This window comes from Erinaceus europaeus, chromosome 3 (assembly GCF_950295315.1).
Source record: "Erinaceus europaeus chromosome 3, mEriEur2.1, whole genome shotgun sequence".
In the NCBI taxonomy this organism is placed as follows: Eukaryota; Metazoa; Chordata; class Mammalia; order Eulipotyphla; family Erinaceidae; genus Erinaceus; species Erinaceus europaeus.
Genome location: NC_080164.1, coordinates 46,081,844 through 46,103,615, shown reverse-complemented (window position 1 = coordinate 46,103,615; position 21,772 = coordinate 46,081,844). Strand labels below are relative to the sequence as shown.

The window sequence follows — 21,772 nt, the reverse complement described above, 5'->3', positions numbered from 1 at the left end:
TGCACACGGTAATGTGACCTCTAATATACTTTTTAAAAAAAACGTTTATTTTTCCTTTTGTTGCCCTTGTTTTTTAATTGTTGTAGTTATTACTGTTGTTGTTATTGATGTCATTGTTAGATAGGACAGAGAGAAATGGTGAGGCGGGTAAGAGGAGAGACCTGCAGACCTGCTTCACCGCCTGTGAAACGACTCCCTGCAGGTGGGGAGCTGGCGGCTTGAACCAGGATCCTTATGTCGGTTCTTGTGCTTTGCACCACGTGTGCTTAACCTGCTACGCTACCCGCCGACTCCCCATACTCTTTGTTGTTGTCACTCATTGTTGGATAGGGCAGAGAGAAATGGAGAGTAGGGGAAGAGAGAGGGGGAGAAAGATAGACACCTGCAGACCTGCTTCACCACCTGTGAAGCGACTCCCCTGTAGGTGGGGAGCTGGGGGCTTGAACTGCCATCCTTACAATGGTTCTTGCACTTTGCGCCACGTGCACTTAACCCACTGTGCTACTGCCCATCCCGTCCTTTCGATTTTGTTGTTGTTATTATTGATGTCGTCAATGTTAGGACAGAGAGAAATGGATATGAGGGGAAGACAGAGAGGGCGAGAGAAAGATAGACACCTGCAGACCTGCTTCACTGCCTGTGAAGTGACTCCCCTATAGGTGGGGAGCGGGGGGCTTGAACCAGGATCCTTAGGCCAGTCCTTGTGCTTTGTGCCATGTGTGCTTAACCCGCTGTGCTATTGCACGACTCCCAGTCCTTTCTATTTTTATGCAAAGGAAACATAAAAGCAGTGCTCTGCCATGACGCAATGCTGGGGAACAGAATCCAAACCCTTGAGCATACAAGGTATGTGCTATGCCAGAAATTTCTCCCTAGTCCCTGGGAATAGTCCTTGATGGAAAGTATTATTTACTTTCAGAACATCTCAGAAGGTATTTTTGACTATTACAAAAGTTTATTTAACAAAACTCAGTAAGAAAATGTACATAACCTAATTTTTATATCAAAGTGAAAAGATGCAGTGGAAGAGGGGACATGTTGAACAATCTTGTTGAACAGTCACTGTATTTATACTCGTTCCAAGGCTTCTAACATGATGATGCTATTTCCACGTATTACCTAAAAGAGAACAGTGTATTAAAAAAAAAATCATTTAGTAACTATCAAGGACAAAGAGTCTATCAAATCATTAATTGTTTTCAATATGAAACGATCAAAAATGAATCACCCCTTTTCCTATGGTGCTTGAGAGTGAACCCAGGGTCTTGTGCACGCACAATGCTACTATTGTCCGAGCTTTAATCATTTATTTTAGGGGGACAAAATGCAAAGAACCAGAGACATCTCAGCACTGTCACACCATCTGCAGCTCCCTTTACTACTGTCCATGATGCTCCCATGTGGGCTGAGAATTTGAATCTAGGGCCTTGTATATGGCAAGGTATACAAGTTCTACTGGGTTAGGTTATCTTCTTCCAGCTACAACTCAAGTCTTTAAGATTCATAAGACAGAGAGAAGCCAAGGCAAAACTCAGACATAAACCATATAAGAAACTGAAGCTGGAGGGAGTCGGTGGTAGCGCCGCGGGTTAAGCGCACATGGTGCAAAGTGTAAGGACCGGCGTAAGGATCCCTGTTGGAGCCCTGGCTCCCCACCTGCAAGGGAGTCGCTTCACAAGGAGTGAAACAGATCTGCAGGTGTCTATCTTTCCCTGTCTTCCTCTCCTCTCTCCATTTCTCTCTGTCCTATCCAACAATGACAACAATAGCAACTACAACAATAAAACAAGGGCAACAAAAGGGAATAAATAAATATTAAAAAAATCTTTGATATTAAAAAAAAAAAGAAACTGAAGCTGGAACCTCTAGAAGGCCTGATGCTAATTGCCTGCACAAGCCAAGCCTTTATTTATTTATTCCCTTTTGTTGCCCTTGTTGTTTTATTGTTGTAGTTATTGTTGTTGTCATTGCTGGATAGGACAGAGAGAAATGGAGAGAGGAGGGGAAGACAGAGGGGAAGAGAAAGACAGACACTTGCAGACCTGTTTCACCGCTTGTGAAGCGACTCCCCTGCAGGTGGGGAGCCAGGGGCTCGAACCTGAATCCTTATACCAGTACTTGCGTTTTGCGCCATGTGCATTACCTCCTGACTCCCAAGCCAAGTTTTTTATCACCATCACACACAATGAAATGAACATCTGGCAGGGTGGAGAAGCAAACTGGTTCTGCAAAACAACTTTCAGGCCGGAGGTTCCAAGGTCCTAAGTTCAATTTCTGCACCACCATAAACAGAGCCGAGCACTGGTCTGGTAGAAAACAGATAAATCTAGATTTTTTAAGGATAACAAGTGCTTTTATTTAATTTATTTTTTTTAAAGATTTTATTTATTTATGAGAAAGATAGGAGAGAGAAAGAACCAGACATCACTCTGGCACACGTGCTGCCGGGGATCGAACTCAGGACCTCATGCTTGAGAGTCCAAAGCTTTACCACTGCGCCACCTCCTGGACCACACAAGTGCTTTTATTTTAATATATTTTTTAAAAGATCTTAGTCACTTTACCTTCTAAACTGCAGGACTAAAATGAACATGCCTTGACAGATCCATGAATTAACAGTACAAACAGATACTTAGAACATGTCAGTTTAAGGGTATGAGCTCCATTAGGGAACTAAAGATGGAAGTTGTAAGAAGCTTAAGTGAGATGGCATTTTAGTTGGGACTTTTTTTTTTTTTAAGTTAGCTTTATTTATTTATTGGCTAGAGATAGCCAGAAATTGAGTGGGGAGAGTTACAGAGGAAGAAAGACAGAGAGACACCTGCAGCAGTACTTCACGACTTGCAAAGATTTCTCCCTGCAGGTAGGGACCGAGGGCTTGAACCTGTGTCTTTGTGCACTGTGACCTGTGCACTCAACCAGATGTGTCACCACCTGATCTCTTAGTTGGGTCTTGAAAACTGGGTAGAACTTGGGTGGTAACTCACTCAGTAAGTATGTATACTTTACTTGTGCAAGGGCACTGCTTCACCATTTGTGAAGCTTCTGCCCTGCAGGTGGTGACCAGGGGCCTGAACCCAGGTCTTTGTGTATGATATTCATGCTCTATGAGCTACCACCTGGCTCCTAGAGTGGAATCTTTAAAGGGTGAAGCCATGGAAAACAGGATGTTTTAGAAAAAGCTAGCTGAAGCATTAATTGCTAACTACCTAGTTAAGAGATCCTTAAAACAAAATTATCTTCCTTTCAGAACAAATATTTTTTCCTTTTTTAAAAAAAATATTGATTTTTTCCCTTTTGTTGCCTTTTTTTTTTTTTTTATTGTTGTAGTAACAAATATTGTTTTCTTCATACCATCCTTTCTGTTTGTTTTTTCACCAAAGCATTGCTTAGCCCTGGCTTATGGTAGTGTTGGGGACTGAACCTGGGACCTCAGAGTCACAGACATGAGAGTGCTTAGAAACTGGTCACCTTAGTACAATTTTTGTTTTGTTTATTGATTTTTCAAAGAGACTATAGAAGGTAAAGAGTGAAAGAAACCACAACATCAGAGCTTCCTTCAATGCAGTGAGGTTCAGGCTCAAACCTGTGCATATTACAAAGCAAGCACACTTATAATCAAAGTAACTACTGTCTGCCAAAAAGCAGTGTTTTTGTTTCTTTTCAACCTCAGAACCACATGTTGGTGCCATTGCCTTGGGGGATGTTCTGGTGCTGTGGTGTCTCCCTTTTTGCTCTTTATTATTTAAAAAAAATTAAAAAAAATATTTTGTTTTTATTGTAGTCGTTGTTATTGATGTCGTCATTGTTATATAGGACAGAGAGAAATGGAGAGAGGAGGGAAAGACAGAGAGGGGGAGAGAAAGATAGACACCTGCAGACCTGCTTCACCACCTATGTAGTGATTCCCCTGCAGGTAGGGAGCCAGAGGCTCGAACCTGGATCCTTATGCTAGTACTCGTACTTTGTGGCTTTGCGTCACCTACGCTTAACCTACTGGGCTACCGCCTGACTCCCTAATTGATTAATTTTAATAAGTGACAGAAAGAACCAGAGCACTGCTCTGATACACTTAATGCCTGGGACTGAACTCAGGACTTCCTATATGAGAATCCAGTATTTTATCCACTGTGTGCCACTTCCCAGCTGCTAAATCTGAATCTTATGCAGAATATCCCAATCCTAGTGACCTTGAAATTGGATGGGGGAGAGTACAGGTGGGTGGGGAACAGTACAGGTCCTGGAGAAGGGTGACAGAGGACCTAGTGGGGGTTGTATTGTTATGTGGAAAACAGAAATTTTATGTATGTACAAACTATTGTATTTATTGTCACCTGTAAAACATTAATCCTCCAATGGGGGGGGAGTCACTCTAGAGAGTATACAAGAACGCTACATGCCACGTGCACTTAACTTGCTGTGCTACTGCCCGGGGAGTCGCTTCACAAGCAGTGAAGCAGGTCTGCAAGTGTCTTTCTCTCCCCCTCACTGTCTTCCCCTCCTCTCTCCATTTCTCTCTGTCCTATCCAACAATGATAACAATAGTAACTACAGCAGTAAAAAGAAACAAGGGCAACAAAAGGGAATAAATGAATAAATATTAAAAAAAAAAAAAAAACCCAACCAACCAATTAGCCATATATTAAACTAAAATGGGTAATGAGGGAAGGGGAAATAGTACAACAGTTATATAAAGAGTCCTTCCCTCCTGAGACTAAGTCCCAGGTTTAATCCCCTGTACCGCCAAAAACCAGGACTGAGCAGCGCTCTGATAAAAGAAATAAATAACACACGGCGGGGGTAGATAGCATAGTGGTTATGCAAAGAGACGGTCATGCCTGGGGCTCCGAAGCCCCAGGTTCAATCCCCCACACCACAAGCCAGAGCTGAGCAGTGCATTGGTGTTTCTCTGTGTCTTTCTCTCTCAAAACTAAAATACTTAAAAAATGTAACAACCCCCCCAACTGGCATTTCTTCTGTTTACCTCTACTGAAGGGACACACCTCTACCCTCCTTACTTGGGGGTTGGAGGGGGGCCTCCTTAAGACAAAGGACTTGCTTATTTGCTCTCTTACACTAGTGGTGTCTAACACAGCTCTGTCTCATGCCCTCTCCTGAAAATGTCCAGGGGCATGACAGCCAGCGGATCAGCTCACCTGGTACAGAGCATTCGACGTGAACATCTGAGGCTCTCAGTTCAATCCCTGGAACATGTACCAGACTGGTGCTCTGGCTTCTGTCTCATGTGAAACTCTCATGCAATAAATAAAATAAAACTTAAATAACCCCTAACAGAAAATTTGTCTTTACTTACCACCATCCCAATATTGTTTTGTTGCCCACTAGTTGCCATTTCCACACATTCATCTATCACAAGGTTCATAAATGGGTCAAATCCCCGCAGAATTCCTTGGACATGTCTACCGCCATTTAATTTCACTATAAAAAGGGGGAAAAAAAGTTTTAAGTCTTTTTGCATGACCATTATACTGAACCTCCTTTATCTCATATGTACAAAAATTATAATAAACTGACTCACATCTATATAGCTTTTGTGTGACTGAGATTCAAATTGAAGATTGCTTACTTCCTTGCGCCGGGCTTCACCTATGTGTGCTTAACCAGGTGCACCACTGCCTGGCCCCCAAGATTGCTTGCTTCTAATTTAATCCATCCATCTATCTATTTATGTACACATACCCCATATATACTTCAAGTATCACACAAGTAAGGCTTTTGTCTAATTCTTTTGCTCAAAAGAAAAAAGGCTGATCCATGATTGCTCAACAATTTGTTTGGCTTTGTATGTTAACTCTCTTTTCAGTCACCAGGTTCCAGGTGTCATCAGGATGCGGGCCAGACTTCCCTGGATTGAAGACCCCACCAATATGTCCTGGAGCTCAGCTTCCCCAGAGACCCACCCTACTAGGGAAAGAGAGAGGCAGACTGGGAGTATGGACCGACCAGTCAACGCCCATGTTCAGCGGGGAAGCAATTACAGAAGCCAGACCTTCTACCTTCTGCAACCCACAATGACCCTGGGTCCATGCTCCCAGAGGGATAGAGAATGGGAAAGCTATCGGGGGAGGGGGTAGGATATGGAGATTGGGTGGTGGGAATTGTGTGGAGTTGTACCCCTCCTACCCTATGGTTTTGTTAATTAATCCTTTCTTAAATAAAAAAAAAAAAATTAAAAAAAAAAAAAGAAAAAAGGCTGATAAGATTTTCAAATACCACAGAGGAAAATCTAGTTAATTGTGTAAAACTGACTTTATATGAAACAGTGAAGTGTAAAATACTGTGAAATTTATTAAATGCCAGAAATTAGGTAAATACAATCACCTAGTTAGGATTAAAAATTGTTCCATTTTTTTTTTAGATTTTCTTTATTTATGCTATCTACCCCCACCAAGTTGTTTTATTTTTTAAATTTTATCTTCTTGATAGTTCACAAAGAAACTGAAAGGGTATAGAGAGGGAGAGAAACAAGAGAGACACCTGCAGCACTGCTTTACCACTTGTGAAGCTTCATACCTGTAGGTGGGGACTCAGGTCCTTGTACACTGTAATGTGTGCACTTAAAACAGATGTGCCACCACCTGGCCCCATCTAGTTAGAATTTTGATAAACCTACTTAATTAGTATTTGTGAATTAGGGGGTGCTTTGAAATTTTATAAAGTTGCCCTAAACATTTTATTCTAAAACATGTAAAAATTGAATAATAATAAAAAAAACTTACATGACAACTTCTTGTCCATAAATCTGAAAAAGCAAAAGATCATATAACTGATTAAATACATTTAAGGCTAAATAAACACAAAGCAATCAACATAATTTATACAATAGCAATCAGGTAGGGTAGTTCAGTCTTTTAGTTTAGTTTTTTTTTTTTTTGCCTCCAGGGTTATTGCTGGGGCTCAGTGCCTGCACCATGAATCCCCTGCTCCTGGAGGCCATTATTTTTCCCCTTTTGTTGCCCCTGTTGTTGCTATTATTATTGTTGATGTCATTGTTGGATAGGACAGAGAGAAATGGAGAGGAGGGGAAGACATAGAGAGGGAGAAAGACAGACACCTGCAGACCTGCTTCACCACCTGTGAAGTGACTCCTCTGCAGGTCGGGAGCAGGGGCCGAATCAGTTGGTCATTGCACTTTGCACCACGTGTGCTTAACCCGCTACGCTATCACCCAACCCTCCTTTTAGTTTTTTTAAAATCTTTTTATTTATTATTGAATAGAGACAGAAAAAAATTGAGAGGGGTGGGGGAGAGAAAGAGATAGAGAGAGATACCTGAAGCCCTACTTTATCACTGATGAAGCTTTCCCCCTGCAGATGGAAACCAGTGGCTTGAACCCCAGTCCTTGTACACTGTAATGTGTGCACTTATCCAGCTGTGCCAATGCCTGGCCCCGGCTAGTTCAGTTTTTATATAAACCAATGGAGACAATATAAACAAAAATGGAATGAATGGATAAAAATCTTTCCCCCCTGTATCTCTCATTAAATTAGAGAGAGAGAGAAGAGAGGGAGAGAGAAGGAGGGAGGGAGATCACAGAGACCAAACAAAAGAAGGAAAGACACCAGTGTTGAAGTTTCCCCCAGTGCAAGGCTTGAGCAAGGCTGTGTACATGGCAAAGCAAGCATCCTTCTAAATGAGCCATCTCACTGGATGAGCTGATCTTGTATTTGCAGGGTCAGATATGGTACACCCAGTAGGCTGCACACACCATGAAGTGTAAGGATCTGAATTCAAGCTCCTAGCCCTCTCTTCAAAGCCAGGAAGCAGAAAGTGTCACTGTTCCTCCTCCAAAAAAAAAAAAAGTACCAGAAGTGGAAACCTCTGCAGTTGTTGAGCCCCATTGATAACTCTGGTAGAAATAATAGTAAGCATCAATCTTTAATGTTTCAAATACTCTTCAATACAAGCATATTTTAGCCAAGTGAATGCATTATTTTGAAGTTGTTGAAAAAGATTTATTCAATTATGAGAGAGGAGAGACACAGAACCAGAGCATCATTCTTAGCATGTGACACTGGAACTTGACTTGAACTCATCACCTCATGCTTCAGATTCCAACCCTTCAAGCAATGTACCAGCTCTAGGGTAGTCATATTTTGAAGTTTTAAGCAATTTGAATAAAAAAAAAATCCCATCTTGGGGGCTGGGCAGTAGTGCAGCAGGTAAGCGCAAGGACCAGCAGAAGGATCCTGGTTCAAGCCCCCGGCTCCGCTCCTACAGGGGGGTTGCTTCATAGGTGGTGAAGCAGATCTGCAGGTGTCTTTCTTTTTCTTCCCCTCTCTCAATTTCCCTGTCCTATTCAATAACAACAGCAGCAATGGCAACAATAACAATAAAGGCAACAAAAACGGGAAAAATGGCCTCCATAAGCAGTGGATTTGCAGTTTAGGCATGGAGCCCCAGCAATAACCATGGAGGCAAAAAAAAAAAAAAAAAAAAAATCCATCTCAGCATGGTAGTAGTCATGTTTATTTATTTTTTTTTCTGTCTTCCCACCAGGCTTATCTCTGGAGCTCCGTGCCTGCGCTGGGAATATACAGCTCCTGGTGGTTTCCTTTTTTTTGGATTGAGACAGAAATTGAAAGGAAAGGAAGGGGAAGACAGAGAGGAGAGGAAGAGAGAAAGACCCCTGCTGTATTGCTTGTGAAGTCGACCCATGCTGGTGAGAAGTGGGGAACTTGAACCCAGGACCTTATGCATGGTAATGTATATGCTCTACCCAGTGTGCCATCACACAGAGCCCCCCTTCAATTCTTTAACCACAGTCAGATCATTTCTGACTTCATTTGGTGCCTGGGAAAAAGGGAGAAAAAGAGACAGATGGAAGGATTTGATTATTTACTAATGAGAGAAATGGAGTATCATTCCCGCACATGCGACAGCAGAAATTTAACCCAGAACTTCATGCTTAAAGTCTAATATTTTATCCACCTCCCAGGGCAAGTCAAATCACTTTGAAAGGTGATAAAATGTTGATTTTCACTCAGTTTTAATATGTAAGACATAAGACAACTCAAAGATAAAGAAGATGAAAGGTCTGACTAGAAGTGTGAAAGATAACACATGAAAATAAAGCAGCAGGGAAGGTGGTGCTGTGGCCACAGTGTTCATTTTTGAATTCGGTTTCTGGAGTGGCATGTGCCAGAGCTCTGGTTCTCTCTTATATTAATACATAAAATAACTCTTCAAGCTTACTTAATCCTTATGATAAAGATGCAAATTAAGCTCAGAAAGGTTAAAGAATTGTCTGAAGTTACAAAGCATGTGAAAAACTGCGATTCAGTTTGGCTAGAGAAAAAGAATACTCAAATTTTACTAGTATTTGATGCTTGAATTTCATTAAAAAAAAAAAATTCCCGGGAGTCGGGCAGTAGCGCAGCGGGTTAAGCACACAAGGCGCGGAAGCGCAAGGACCGGCGTGAAGGTCCCGGTTGGAGCCCCAGCTCCCCACCTGCAGGGGAGGGAGTCCCTTCACTGGCGGTGAAGCAGGTCTGCAGGTGTCTGTCTGTCTTTCCTCCCCTCTGTCTACCCCTCCTCTCTCCATTTCTCTCTGTTCTATCTAACGACGACATCAATAACAATAACTACAACAATAAAAAGACAACGAGGGCAACAAAAGGGAAAATAAATATAAAAAAATTTTAAAAAATTTCCCTAATTTTTATTTGATAGCCAGAAATCAAGAGAAGGGGTGCTTGAATTTCACATGAAGGAACGTGAATGCTGGACAAAGCCTGGACTTTACAGCAATACACTTAAAGAAAACTTCATTTCCTTTAATGAGAGAAAAAAAGACAGAGACAGAAAGCTACACAGAGAAGTATGACTTACATCCAAGATGAACGTTAGTAAAAGAAAACAACAACAATCAAACCCCCCCCCCCAAACCCGAGAGGTTTTAAGTTAAAGCCCAAAAATACCCGCAGCAAACAAACTAAACTTGAAGTGCCGTATCAAACACGACGATCCCACCACCTCAGTAGCTAGCTCCTCATAGAAAATCACTGAGTGGAACACGATGCTATTCACTATGCCACCAAGGATGGCTTCAAAATCTGTAAAAAAACAAAAACAAAAACAAAAAAACCTGGACAGCCGAGGGTGGTATGTGGGAGGAAGCGTTCAGGCCAGGGAGGCAAGGAGAGCGCAGATGGAGACCATGCGGGCAGCGCTGAAAGGCCGTCAGCGCGGGCTTCAAACCCCCAGACGCGGGGGTTCCGGCGGGATTCTGGGGCGGCCTCCGACCGCGATAGCCACGCCTGGCGTGCTAAGGGAATATGGAGCAGGATCTAAGGCACTCGAAGCACGCAGAGTGCTACCTGAGCGACGCCATCCCATAAACTTACTTTTTCAATTCGGGAGGATGAGCCTTGCTCATGGTGTCTACTCTGCGAGCTCAAAGGCACTTCCCAGACAAAATTCTCGGCTTCTTCCACGCTCCCGCGGCAGAACCGGCGTCTGCGCCTGACGTCACCTGTCCCACTAGCCAATGGACAATCACGTCTCATCTCGCGGTACTTAAAAGTGCGAACGAATTGGTCAGCCTCGAGCTTCCGGTTGCGTCATCCACGATTGGTTAGAATGGAGGGGAGGCTGTCTTTTTCTAGTTCATTTCCTTTTCTGTGAAATCGCGGTAGCGGTCCCTTTACAGATTAAACTTTCATCTTTCTGGAGTGCAGCCTTTATCTTAAAATGAAGGGAGTCGGGCAGTAGCGCAGCGGGTTAAGCGCAGGTGGTGTTAAGCGCAAGGACCGGCGTAAAGATCCTGGTTCGAGACCCGGCTCCCCACCTGCAGGGGCGTCGCTTCACAGGCGGTGAAGCAGGTCTGTGGTGTCTTTCTCTCCTACTCTCTGTCTTCGCCATCTCTCTCCATTTCTCTCTGTCCCATCCAACGACGACATCAGTGACAACAACAATAATAACTACAACAACAATAAAGCAAGGACAACAAAAGGGAATAAATAAATAAAAATAAAAAAAGACAAATGGAAATTAGCCTCCATAGGAATGGGCACCTACTTTGACATGTTTTTCCGCTGTATATTATACTAACCCTGGGCCTCTATAACTTTTTTTTTTTTTTTTTTTAGATTTAAAAAAAAATTATTTATGAGAAAGGAGAGAAAGAACCAGACATCACTCTGGTACATGAGCTACCAGGGATTGAACTCAGGATCTCATGCTTGAGAGTCCAGTGCTTTATCCAATGTGCCACCTCCCGGACCACAACTACTAACACCTTAGCTAGTGACTTTTATGGAAGAGGGCTTGTTTTCCTAGAATTTGAGTCAATAGAATTCAAACACCAGGACCACTCCCCTTTTTTTCATTAGTGATTTAATAATGATTGACAATATGGGATAAGAAGGGTACAATTCCCACCACCGGAGTTTCATAGCCCCTCCCTCCATAGGAACCTTCCCTGTTCTTTATCCCTTTGGGAGTATGGACCAAAGATCTTTATGGAGTGCAGAAGATGGAAGGTCTGGCTTCTATAATTGCTTCTCTGCTGGACTTGGCCATTAACAGGTCGATCCATCCCTCTAGCCTCTTTCTGTCTTTCCCTAGTGGGGCAGGGCTCTGGGGAGGTGAGATCCTGACATAATGGTGAGGTTGTCTGCCCAGGGAAGTCAGGTTGGTGTCATGGTAGCATCTGCAACTTGGTGGCTGAAAAGCATTAAGATATAAAGCAGAATAAATTATTTAATAATCAGAACAAAAGTTAGAGTATAGCAGATAAAATTTGTGGTCTTGATGCTAGAAGGAGCTAGGAAGTCTATTTTAGGAATATTCCAAGGGGTCCATAACTTTCCTAATTTTTTTAAAAAAAATATTTATTTTATTTATTTATTCCCTTTTGTTGCCCTTGTTGTCTTATTGTTGTAGTTATTATTGTTGTTGTCGTCGTTGTTGGATAGGACAGAGAGAAATGGAGAGAGGAGGGGAAGACAGAGAGGAGGAGAGAAAGACAGACACCTGCAGACCTGCTTCACCGCCTGTGAAGCGACGCCCCTGCAGGTGGGGAGCCGGGGTTCGAACCGGGATCCTTAACGATCCTTGTGCTTTGCGCCACCTGCGCTTAACCCGCTACGCTACAGCCCGACTCCCAACTTTCCTAATTTTTGGCTGAGTCCAACAGTTAATATGCAGGTGGCCTGGGAGTATTGTCTGGGAAGATGGTGCCAAGAATTGAGGAGAGGAGGAGAGGACTAGAAAGTTGGATACTCAACAAATTGTTTGGCTTCGTATGTTAACTCTCTTTTCAATCACCAGGTTCCAGATGCCACCAGGATGCTGGCCAGGCTTCCCTGGATTGAAGACCCCACCAATGTGTCCTGGAGCTCAGCTTCCCCAGAGACACACCTTACTGGGGAAAGAGAGAGGCAGACTGGGAGTATGGACCGACCAGTCAACGCCCATGTTCAGCGGGGAAGCAATTACAGAAGCCAGACCTTCTACCTTCTGCAACCCTCAACGACCCTGGGTCCATGCTCCTAGAGGGCTAGAGAATGGGAAAGTTATCATGGGAGGGGGTGGGTTATGGAGATTGGGTGGTGGGAATTGTGTGGAGTTGTACCCCTCCTTATGTTTTTGTTCATTAATCCTTTCTTAAATAAAATATTAAAAAAAAAAGTTGGATAAAGGCAGAGAGAAGCCCCCAAATATTGGAAAAGTATTTAAATACTGTTAACTGTAAACACCATCACAGGCCCATGTCTGTTCATATTTAGCACAGGAGCCTGTGCAGCTTCTGTGTCCCTGTCAATTTGAGCTCACATTCCATGGTCATAGCTAGGAACATTCTTCTTTTTTAAATATTTATTTCCTTTTGTTGCCCTTGTTATTAGTTTATTGTTGTAGTTATTATTACTTTTTTTTTTTTTTTTTTACCAGAGAACTGCTCAGCTCTGGCTTATGGCGGTGTGGGGGATTGAACCTGGGACTTGAGATCCTGTCAGGCATGAAAGTCTTTTCTTTTTGCATAACCATTATGCTATACCCCCACTCTGTTGTAGTCATTATTGATGTCGTTGTTGTTGGATAGGACAGAGAAATGGAGAGAGGAGGGGAAGACAGAGAGGGGCAGAGAAAGATAGACACCTGCAGACCTGCTTCACCGCTTGTGAAGTGACTGCTCTGCAGGTGGGGAGCTGGGGGATCCAACTGCCAGCTAGGAACATTCTAGGCTGCACTCATTTCAGGACCCACCTTCCTCAAGTGGCAGAGTATGTTGACCCAGCCTCCTGGAGAGTGGGGCAATTTCTACCATTGTTCTACACTGAGGAAAATGTCCTGTAGAGGTCCACAGGAGGGGTTCAGTATATTGTTCCTGATGGAGATGACCAGTGATGGTGGAGGGACCTGCTAGAGGTCTAGGCCCATCACATCTACATGGGAATCCAAGGATTCCCTGACTAGGACCCCAATGATGGGGTGGCCCATCAGAACCCCCCTTTTTTTGCCCTTGTTGTGGTTATTACTGTTGTTGATGTCATTTGTTGTTGGATAGGACAGAAAGAAATGGAGAGAGGAGGGGAAGACAGAAGGGGAGAGAAAGACACCTATAGACCTGCTTCACCACCTGTGAAGTGACTCCCCTGCAGGTAGGGAGCTGGGGGCTCAAACCAGGATCCTTACCCAGGTCCTTGTACTTTGCGCCACATGCGCTTAACCTGCTGCACTACTGCCCAACCCCCACCAGAACCCCTCTTAATGTACTTTGATGTGGGACAGTCTCTGAGGTATTAATTTTCAAGTTAGAATCTTAGGAGAATCCATATTTATGAATTAGATGTGTACTACAGGCTTGCATCTATGTAGAAAAGCCCAGATTCTAAGTAGATGGGTCTTCAAAATTCAGTTCATTTCTGCTTCTTCTTCTAGCGTTTGCCCTTCTTCCGTAGCTAGTCAACAGCGTCAGGTTGAGCCTGATGTAAAGTTTCGATTTCTGCTGTTCAGGAATTACTCTGCATATACAGCAAATGACTAGATCATTAAACCCTTCTCTGTTCACACCTTTCCCACATCTTGCAGTGTTTAACTGAAGCTAGTGACCTGACATGGATATAGACTTTCTTTTTATAGTGTTTCTATCTTTATTATGTTAATGGGCTTAATATCCTTGCCTCCCCTTAATTTTCCCATTTGCCACAAACTAGTTTGAATCTGAACCATAACACACAACTAATTTAAATTCTTATAAGCCTTTAAAAATTATTTATTCCATTTTGTTGCTCTTGTTTATTGTTTTAGTTGTTATTGATGTTGTTTTGGATAGGACAGAGAGAAATGGAGAGAGGAAGAAGGGGGAGAGAAAGACAGACACCTGCAGACCTGCTTCACCGCCTGTGAAGTGACTCCCCTGCAGGTGGGGAGCCGGGGGCTTGAACCGGGATCCTTACGCTGGTCCTTGAACTTAACCTACTGCGCCACCGCCTGACTCCCACGAACCTTTTAAACATTTCACACATAACATCCTGAGTAAGTTACATATTCACTGCCAGAATATAATAAAGACAATAATGGAGGAAAAATTAAACTATTTATTTTTTAGAACCAAACCGTTATGAAAATATATCACGGCCTTGAAACAACAAACAGACAGGCTACATTATCTTTTCAAGTAAGTTGGTAAAAAGAATAGATCCTTATCAAAGTGATAAGGTGGCAGAACTGGATGCAAAGACCCCAGACAAAAGTGGTATCTGATCATCAGGAGTTGCCTCACTTTTGTTCTAAAGGAGTCACAGCTCCTCCTAGCCCCTGAGTTGTTCCCCCCCCACTTGACCTTCTTGTTGCCAAAGGATTGTCTCATTGGGGCTGTTATTTGAGGGGACTGAAATCAGCAACATTGGGTTTAGGCTTTTTTGTTTTATGAAGGCTGGCTTTTTAAAATCCAGTAATTCATAACACTTGTAAATTAAACAGTCAACGGTTCTTTCATCATTCATTTCTGGATACTGGTATATAGCAGTCAAAACTCCTTTCACTGCAGTATTGTCTTGTCACTGTGTTATACAGCTCCAGGGCCTACCCTGCATCTAGTGGAAGCTCTGCTTCCCACACCTTATATGATGTGGTCTCTCATGTTTTTGCAGGGTCTCCACATCTTGATGGCCGGAAGCAAATGCCTACAAGGAACTTTCCCAAGTTCTTACTCAAACTATCCAAACCTCCCAATTCCACATCTTAAGTCAATTTCATGTCTTTGCATATAGAATAAAACCAAGCAAACCAAAGGTCCAGAAACCTTTTCTCCCACTTAAATCAGTGACTCATGGTTTCTGTTTTATAATTTATGGAAAATAGCATTGTGATCTTTATGATAAAGGGGGAGGTTGGCAACAAGCAGAAACACTTCTCATACTCAGCCAGCCAGATCACTAGCAGTTTAGAGTTGCCTGTCAGCTAGTTGATACCTGTGTACTACGAAGAATTTGAGATGCTGGAGGGCTTCGGCCTGGTGTAATCCCTACTACCAGGATAAACACTTTTCACATGAAATTTAGGCGCTCAGAAATACTCCTGTGCTATCTCTGACCCAACTTTTAGCACCATTTTTTTTTCTTATTTCACTTTATAGACTAAAACATTAAAGAACCAGTGTTCAGAGGCAAGTGACAGATGCCTTAAACTTGCTGTTCTTTTCTTCATTCATAAACTCTGCTTAAAAGACCAAAATTCTCATTCCTCTTTTTAAAACAGATCTCTGTTCCTGGCCCTGATAGTCAACAGCAAAGACTTCTATTTTCCAATGGATGACAGAGACTCCTTCATCTTCTTGGTCATGGTTGGGATGAGGTGCATGTGGTCATCCACACACTTGGTCACACAACTTTCCAGCTGCCGCTTCACTTGAAGCTCTTTACTACCTGCATCTATTGAATCTTTGGCTTTGTCATTGCAGTGCATCGTACAGCGGGCCAGGCGATCCTTTAGCAAGAAAGAAAAGGGGAGAGAATGTTGACAGGGTGAATTCCATTTATCAAATGCTCATTATAATCAAGCATTGTACTGGCACATTATTTGACGTGCATTTCCTTGATTAAACTTTTTTAAATTTATTATTTTATTTATAATGAATGAAACCGTAAAAAAATATGTAAAAGTTTTTCACATAGAAAGTATAAGAACGGGCAGGGGTAGATAACATAATGGTTATGCAAACAGACTGTCATGCCTGAGGCTTCAAAGTCCCAAGTTCAATCCCTTGCACCACCCTAAACCAGAGCTGATCAGTGCTCTGGTAAAACAAACAAACAAGAAAACAACTATATAAACAACAGTATAATTATAATAAAGGGTATAGTATTGTGTAATTAACCAAGATTATCCTGGGTGAAATAGGGAATACCGGATGCCAGGCAAATAATAAAATAAATTGTATTCCCAAGAAGGGAGTAGTAACCAGAGGTTACTATTATGCTATTATAGGAAAACTTAAAAACATCCTGATTTAATGTTGATTCTTGTTACAGACAAACACCAATTCAGCAAATATCTGTTGACCATTTACCCTTATCAGATATTCTGCTAATGTTAAGGAATACAAAGACGAAGAAACAAAGTTTGGCCTTCTCAGAACTTACATATAAGGCAAGATTGAAGACTGACAAAATAAATGGAGATGTTGAACAGAACAAACAGCTGGTTTCAGGTATGATTATAGGAGATGTCTACATATAAATTTGTGCATTTTAGTCTGTGAGACCAGAGACCTAAATGGAATGAATACATGTACAAGGACAGCAAAGGAGGCCAAGAGAGGAGGTGGAAAACCAGAAGAGTGAGAGGTGTCCTGGTGACAAGTTGAACAGGTGACCTCCTATTTCTTCACGAAGGGCAGTGACTGTTTTGTCATTGATGAAGATAGGCTAAGTAAGATGAGGAATGAGAAATGATCACAGGATTTAGCCCTGTGGAGGGAAGTGGCAAGAGTACTTCTCTGGCACAGTGAAAGATTATTAAGTCTGACTAGAGGACAAAAACAAAACAAAACAACCAAAGGAGAAACCAAGGTTCCATTTCTAGCACCACCAGAAGCCAGAGTTGGGCAGTGAGTGCTCTGGTGGGAAGGTAAAAGCAAACAAACACATACATGAAAGTTGTACACCATGAACTATATATATTACATTTATTGTGTACGGCAAGGAAAACAAGGCTCTTGGTTACCAATTCCTTTTTACATCCTTGTTCTATGGAAAAATGCTAACTAACCATTAGGACTTTTCCCCAAAATTCAAACCCTGTGAAGGTTGGCCAAAGGACTATCATAAATATTAACAGAATCAAGAAACAGACCCCAAACAGGCGTTTTGAATAAATGCTTCCTATCTCTTGCCAAAGAACAATATCAAGGACTGCTGTCCTCTGTTTGGGACATTTCTCACCTGAAACTTCTCCAACTCACTGGTCACCAAGGCCTGGGCTTGAGCCAGAGGTGCGTGGCAGCGGTCAATACATTGGTGCACTTGCTGCATGGATGCCTGGGTGTCCTCACAACAGTTAGCGCTGCACTTGAACATGAGTTCCTGGAAGGAAAAGCAGCACAAGGTTAGGAGACAGAGCCTCTGGGGACAGATGCTTGTAGAGGCACAGGAAACTGGGATTTGCATATTTTCTTATAACACACATCAGGACCATAAAGCTCTAAATAGGGACATTATCCTCAGTGCTTAGTTATGCTTACAGGGCTTTCTTGATGCCAGTTCATCACAGGGTCAGAGGAACCTGACTTCCCATCACGCCACGGGGTTCAATAGCTACCTTTGAAAGGGGGCAACTGATGCCCTGAAGGGGGACCTCAAGGGAAACCCACAGCCAGATTAGGGTGGCAGATACAACAGTCTGCATATAGGGGAACACAGCAAAACAATATAATCCAGCGCAGTAATAGATGTGTTCGACAGAACAGAACCGGGTATGTATGACCTGGTCATTGAGGAGGCCTAGTGCATTAGCCTATCCGGGCTTTCACCTTGGCGGTGCCCTTTCTGACACGTGGGCTGCTCACCTGCAGACGGGGCGGTGTCGGCATAAGCGGAGTGGTGGAGGGGGGACAAAGCCGCACACCTGAGCTTATCTAACCCAGGCCTTGTCACCCGCTCACCCCCAACCCCCATTCATGCCGGCCTAAGTGCAAACCGGCCTTGTGCATGGCCAGGGAGCACGATTTCACCCGCTCAGCCGAAGCTCCAGAAATCCTGTCCGAGGGCAAGGCGTGCGGCGACCCCAAAGGTCTGACAGGGAGGGCCGCCGATACAGGGCGCTGCGCCGGGCTTTCGGGAAAAGTCTGGGATCATTGTGGGCCGACCCCAGCCGGGCTACCTGCATCTTTCGGATGTTCTCCTTCTCTAGACTCTTCATCATGGTGTCCACCGCCTCCTGCACCCGGTGCTGCTGCAGCTCCGCCATGACGACCCCGTACCACACCGCCGCGCCGGCGCCCACATGGACCTCGGCGCACGATCCCGCCCCCTCGCCGCGGCTTCCCGGGTCACTGCGGCCCGCCCAGTCCGGGCCCACGCTGCCACCTGGCGTCAGAGAGGAGCAACTGCACGCTGGGCTTTACTCCGACCCCTGTCTCTAGCTTCGTCTTGCTCCTGCCTGGCAAAAGTTGGTGGCCTCCTAGGCCAAGTTTGCCCCGGGCAGAGAAGGGCGACTTGAGCAGATCTCCCCAAGGCTAGGGACTTCTTCTTCTCCTTCTCCTTTTAAAAATATTTGTTTATTTATTGCCTTTTGTTGCCCTTGTTGTTTTATTGTTGTAGTTATTATTGTTGTTGTTATTGATGTCATCGTTGTTGGACAGGACAGAGAGACATGGAGAGAGGAAGGGAAGACAGAGAGGGGGAGAGAAAGACAGACACCTGAAGTGACTCCCCTGCAGGTGGGGAACCGAGTGCTCGAACCGGCATCCTTATGCTGGTCCTTGCGCTTCCCGCCACGTGCGCTTAAACCGCTGTGCCACCGCCCGACTCCCGGATAGGGACTTCTTTTCTCCCCATCCCTATTTTCCTCCCTTATTCAGATTTTTTTATTTTTATTTTTACCACAGCACTATACTGCCTCAGGCTTTTGGTGGCGTAGGGGATTGAATCTGGGACTTTGGAGCCTCAGGCATGATAGCACTTTGCATAACCACTATGCTATCTACCCCTGCCTCCTTCAAATCTTTTAAAAAAATATTTATTTATTCCCTTTTGTTGCCATTGTTGTTTTATTGTTGTAGTTATTATTTATGTTGTCACTGCCAGATAGGACAGAGAGAAATGGAGAGAGGAGGGGAAGACAGAGAGGGGGAGAGAAAGATAGACACCTGCAGACCTGCTTCACTGCCTGTGAAGCGACTCTCCTATAGGTGGGGAGCCAGGGGCTTGAACTGGGATCCCTGAGCCGGTCCTTCGCTTTGTGCCACGTGTGCTTAACTTGCTGCGCTACCGCCCTGCCTGCTTTGTTCTTCAAATCTTTAAGACACATTTTCTGGGGAGACAGAATATTGGTTTTGCAAAAGGTATTCATGCCATCTCTTTCTCATTTTTTTGGAATTTTTATTATTTATTTCCCCTTTTGTTGCCCTTGTTGTTTCATTGTTATTGTAGTTATTGTTGCTGTTGATATCGTTATTGTTAGATAGGACAGAGAGAAATGGAGAGAGGAGGGAAGACCGAGAGGGGGAGAGAAAGATAGACACCTGCAGACCTGCTTCATCACTTGTAAAGTGACTCCCATGCAGGTGAGGAACTGGGGGCTCAAACTGGGATCCTTATGTCGGTCCTTGCGCTTTGCATGTGCTTAGCCCGCTGCAGCTACTGCCTGACCCCTCCCCTCATTTCTAGCTCTATCTGCCTCTTCCCCCTTTCAAAAAATAGAGCACTGCTCAGCTCTGACTTACGGTGGTGCGGAGGATTGAACCTGGGACTTCAAAGCCTTAGGCACGAGAGTCTCTTTGCAAAACCATTATACTATCTCCCCCACCCTGCATCTTTCTTTATTTCTTTTTTTTGCCTCCACTTTTTTTTTAAATTGGGGAATTAATGTTTTACATTCAACAGTAAGTACAATGGTTTGTACATGCATAACATTCCCCAGTTTCCCATATAACAATACAACCCCCACTAGGTCCTCTGAATCCTTCTTGGACCTGTATTCTCCCCACCCACCCACCCCAGAGTCTTTTACTTTGGTGTGATACGCCAATTCCATTTCATGTTCTACTTGTGTTTTCTTTTCTGATCTTGTTTTTCAACTTCTGCCTGAGAGTGAGATCATCCCATATTCATCCTTCTGTTTCTGACTTATTTCACTCAACATGATTTTTTTCAAGGTCCATCCAAGATCGGCTGAAAAGAGTGAAGTCACCATTTTTTACAGCTGAGAAGTATTCCATTGTGTATATATACCACAACTTGCTCAGCCACTCATCTGTTGTTGGACACCTGGGTTGCTTCCAGGTTTTGGCTATTACAAATTGTGCTGCCAAGAACATATGTGTACACAGATTTTTGGATGGATATGTTGGGTTCCTTAGGATATATCCCCAGGAGAGGAATTGCAAGATCATAGGGTAGGTCCATTTCTAGCCTTCTGAGTGCATCTTTCTCTCTATATCTCTTTCATAAGGATAAAACATATTCTTTCTCAGCTAGTTAAGCACACGTGGCGCGAAGTGCAAGGAGTGGCATAAAGATCCGGGTTTGAGCCCCTGGCTCCCCAACTGCAGGGGAGTCTCTTCACAAACGGTGAAACAGGTCTGCAGGTGTCTATCTTTCTCTCCCCGTCTGTCTTTCCCTCCTCTCTCCATTTCTCTCTGTCCTATCTAACAACGAGGACATCAATAACAACAACATAATAACTACAACAATAAAAAACAAGGGCAAGAAAAGGAAAAAAACAAATATAAAAATATATTTTATTTCTTTTTCTTTCTTCCTCTTATTTCTCTCTCTCTCTCTCTCTCTCTCTCTCTCTCTCTCTCTTTCTTTCTCCTCCAGGGTTATCGCTGGGGCTCAGTGATGGAATTCGAATCCACTGCTCCTGGAGGTCATTTTTTTTTTCTGGAGGCCATTTTTCCCCCTTTTGTTGCCCTTGTTGTTTTATTGTTGTAGTTATTGTTGTTATTGATGTCATCGTTGTTTGATAGGACAGAGAGAAATGGAGAGAGGACGGGAAGACAGAAATGGTGAGAGAAAGAGAGACACCTGCAGACCTGCTTCACTGCTTGTGAGGCGACCCCTCCCCCCTGCAGGTGGGGAGACAGGGGCTAGAACTGGAATCCTTTTGCCAGTCTGTGCACTTCGCGCCTTGTGCACTTAACCCAGTGCACTACCGCCCGACTCCCAGAATAAAATATTAAACAACAACAACAAAATACTCTTTTCCCCTTTATTGTGGGGGTGATTAATGGCTTACAGTAGACAGTAGAATACAGTAGTTGGTACATGTGTAACATTTCTCAGTTTTTCACATAATACTCTAGCCCCCCACCTACGTCCTCCTACACCATTATGTTTCAGGACCTAAACACTCCCCCCTCACTCCAGAGTCCTTTACTTTGGTGCAATAACAAGACTTCCATGCTTGAGGCTCTGAGATCTGAGGTTCAGCTCCCAGCACCATCACAAGCCTGAGAGTAGCAGTACTCTGATCCTTCTCCCTGCCGCTCTGAAACAAACACAAACAAATGGCTGGGCTGTGGTCCAATGTATAGGGACCAGGCTCAAGTCACCAGTCCCCATCTGCAGGGGGAAAGCTT

General features: G+C 43.6%; 2 protein-coding genes across 5 annotated transcripts; both read right to left on the bottom strand.

Moving 5' to 3' along the window:
* Positions 1 to 933: 933 nt before the first annotated feature.
* On the bottom strand, positions 934 to 10,510 carry SNRPG (small nuclear ribonucleoprotein polypeptide G). 4 transcript variants are annotated; one of them, XM_016187325.2, is made up of 4 exons: positions 10,368 to 10,505; positions 6,741 to 6,763; positions 5,315 to 5,439; positions 934 to 1,119 (listed from the first exon to the last, which is right to left on the bottom strand). In XM_016187325.2, the coding sequence occupies exons 1-4, from the start codon at positions 10,397 to 10,399 to the stop codon at positions 1,069 to 1,071; spliced, it is 231 nt and encodes a 76-aa protein (XP_016042811.1). In that variant the 5' UTR covers positions 10,400 to 10,505; the 3' UTR covers positions 934 to 1,068. The 4 variants fall into 4 exon arrangements, with proteins under 4 accessions (XP_016042811.1, XP_060043106.1, XP_060043107.1 ...); XM_060187123.1 differs by having other exon boundaries at positions 6,741 to 6,787; positions 10,368 to 10,492; XM_060187124.1 differs by lacking the exon at positions 10,368 to 10,505 and adding an exon at positions 10,109 to 10,301.
* Positions 10,511 to 14,543: 4,033 nt separating this feature from the next.
* On the bottom strand, positions 14,544 to 18,506 carry FAM136A (family with sequence similarity 136 member A). The gene is made up of 3 exons (XM_007521241.3): positions 18,349 to 18,506; positions 17,412 to 17,552; positions 14,544 to 15,954 (listed from the first exon to the last, which is right to left on the bottom strand). Exons 1-3 carry the CDS (start codon positions 18,433 to 18,435, stop codon positions 15,766 to 15,768), a joined length of 417 nt encoding a protein of 138 aa, XP_007521303.1. The 5' UTR covers positions 18,436 to 18,506; the 3' UTR covers positions 14,544 to 15,765.
* Positions 18,507 to 21,772: the final 3,266 nt, after the last annotated feature.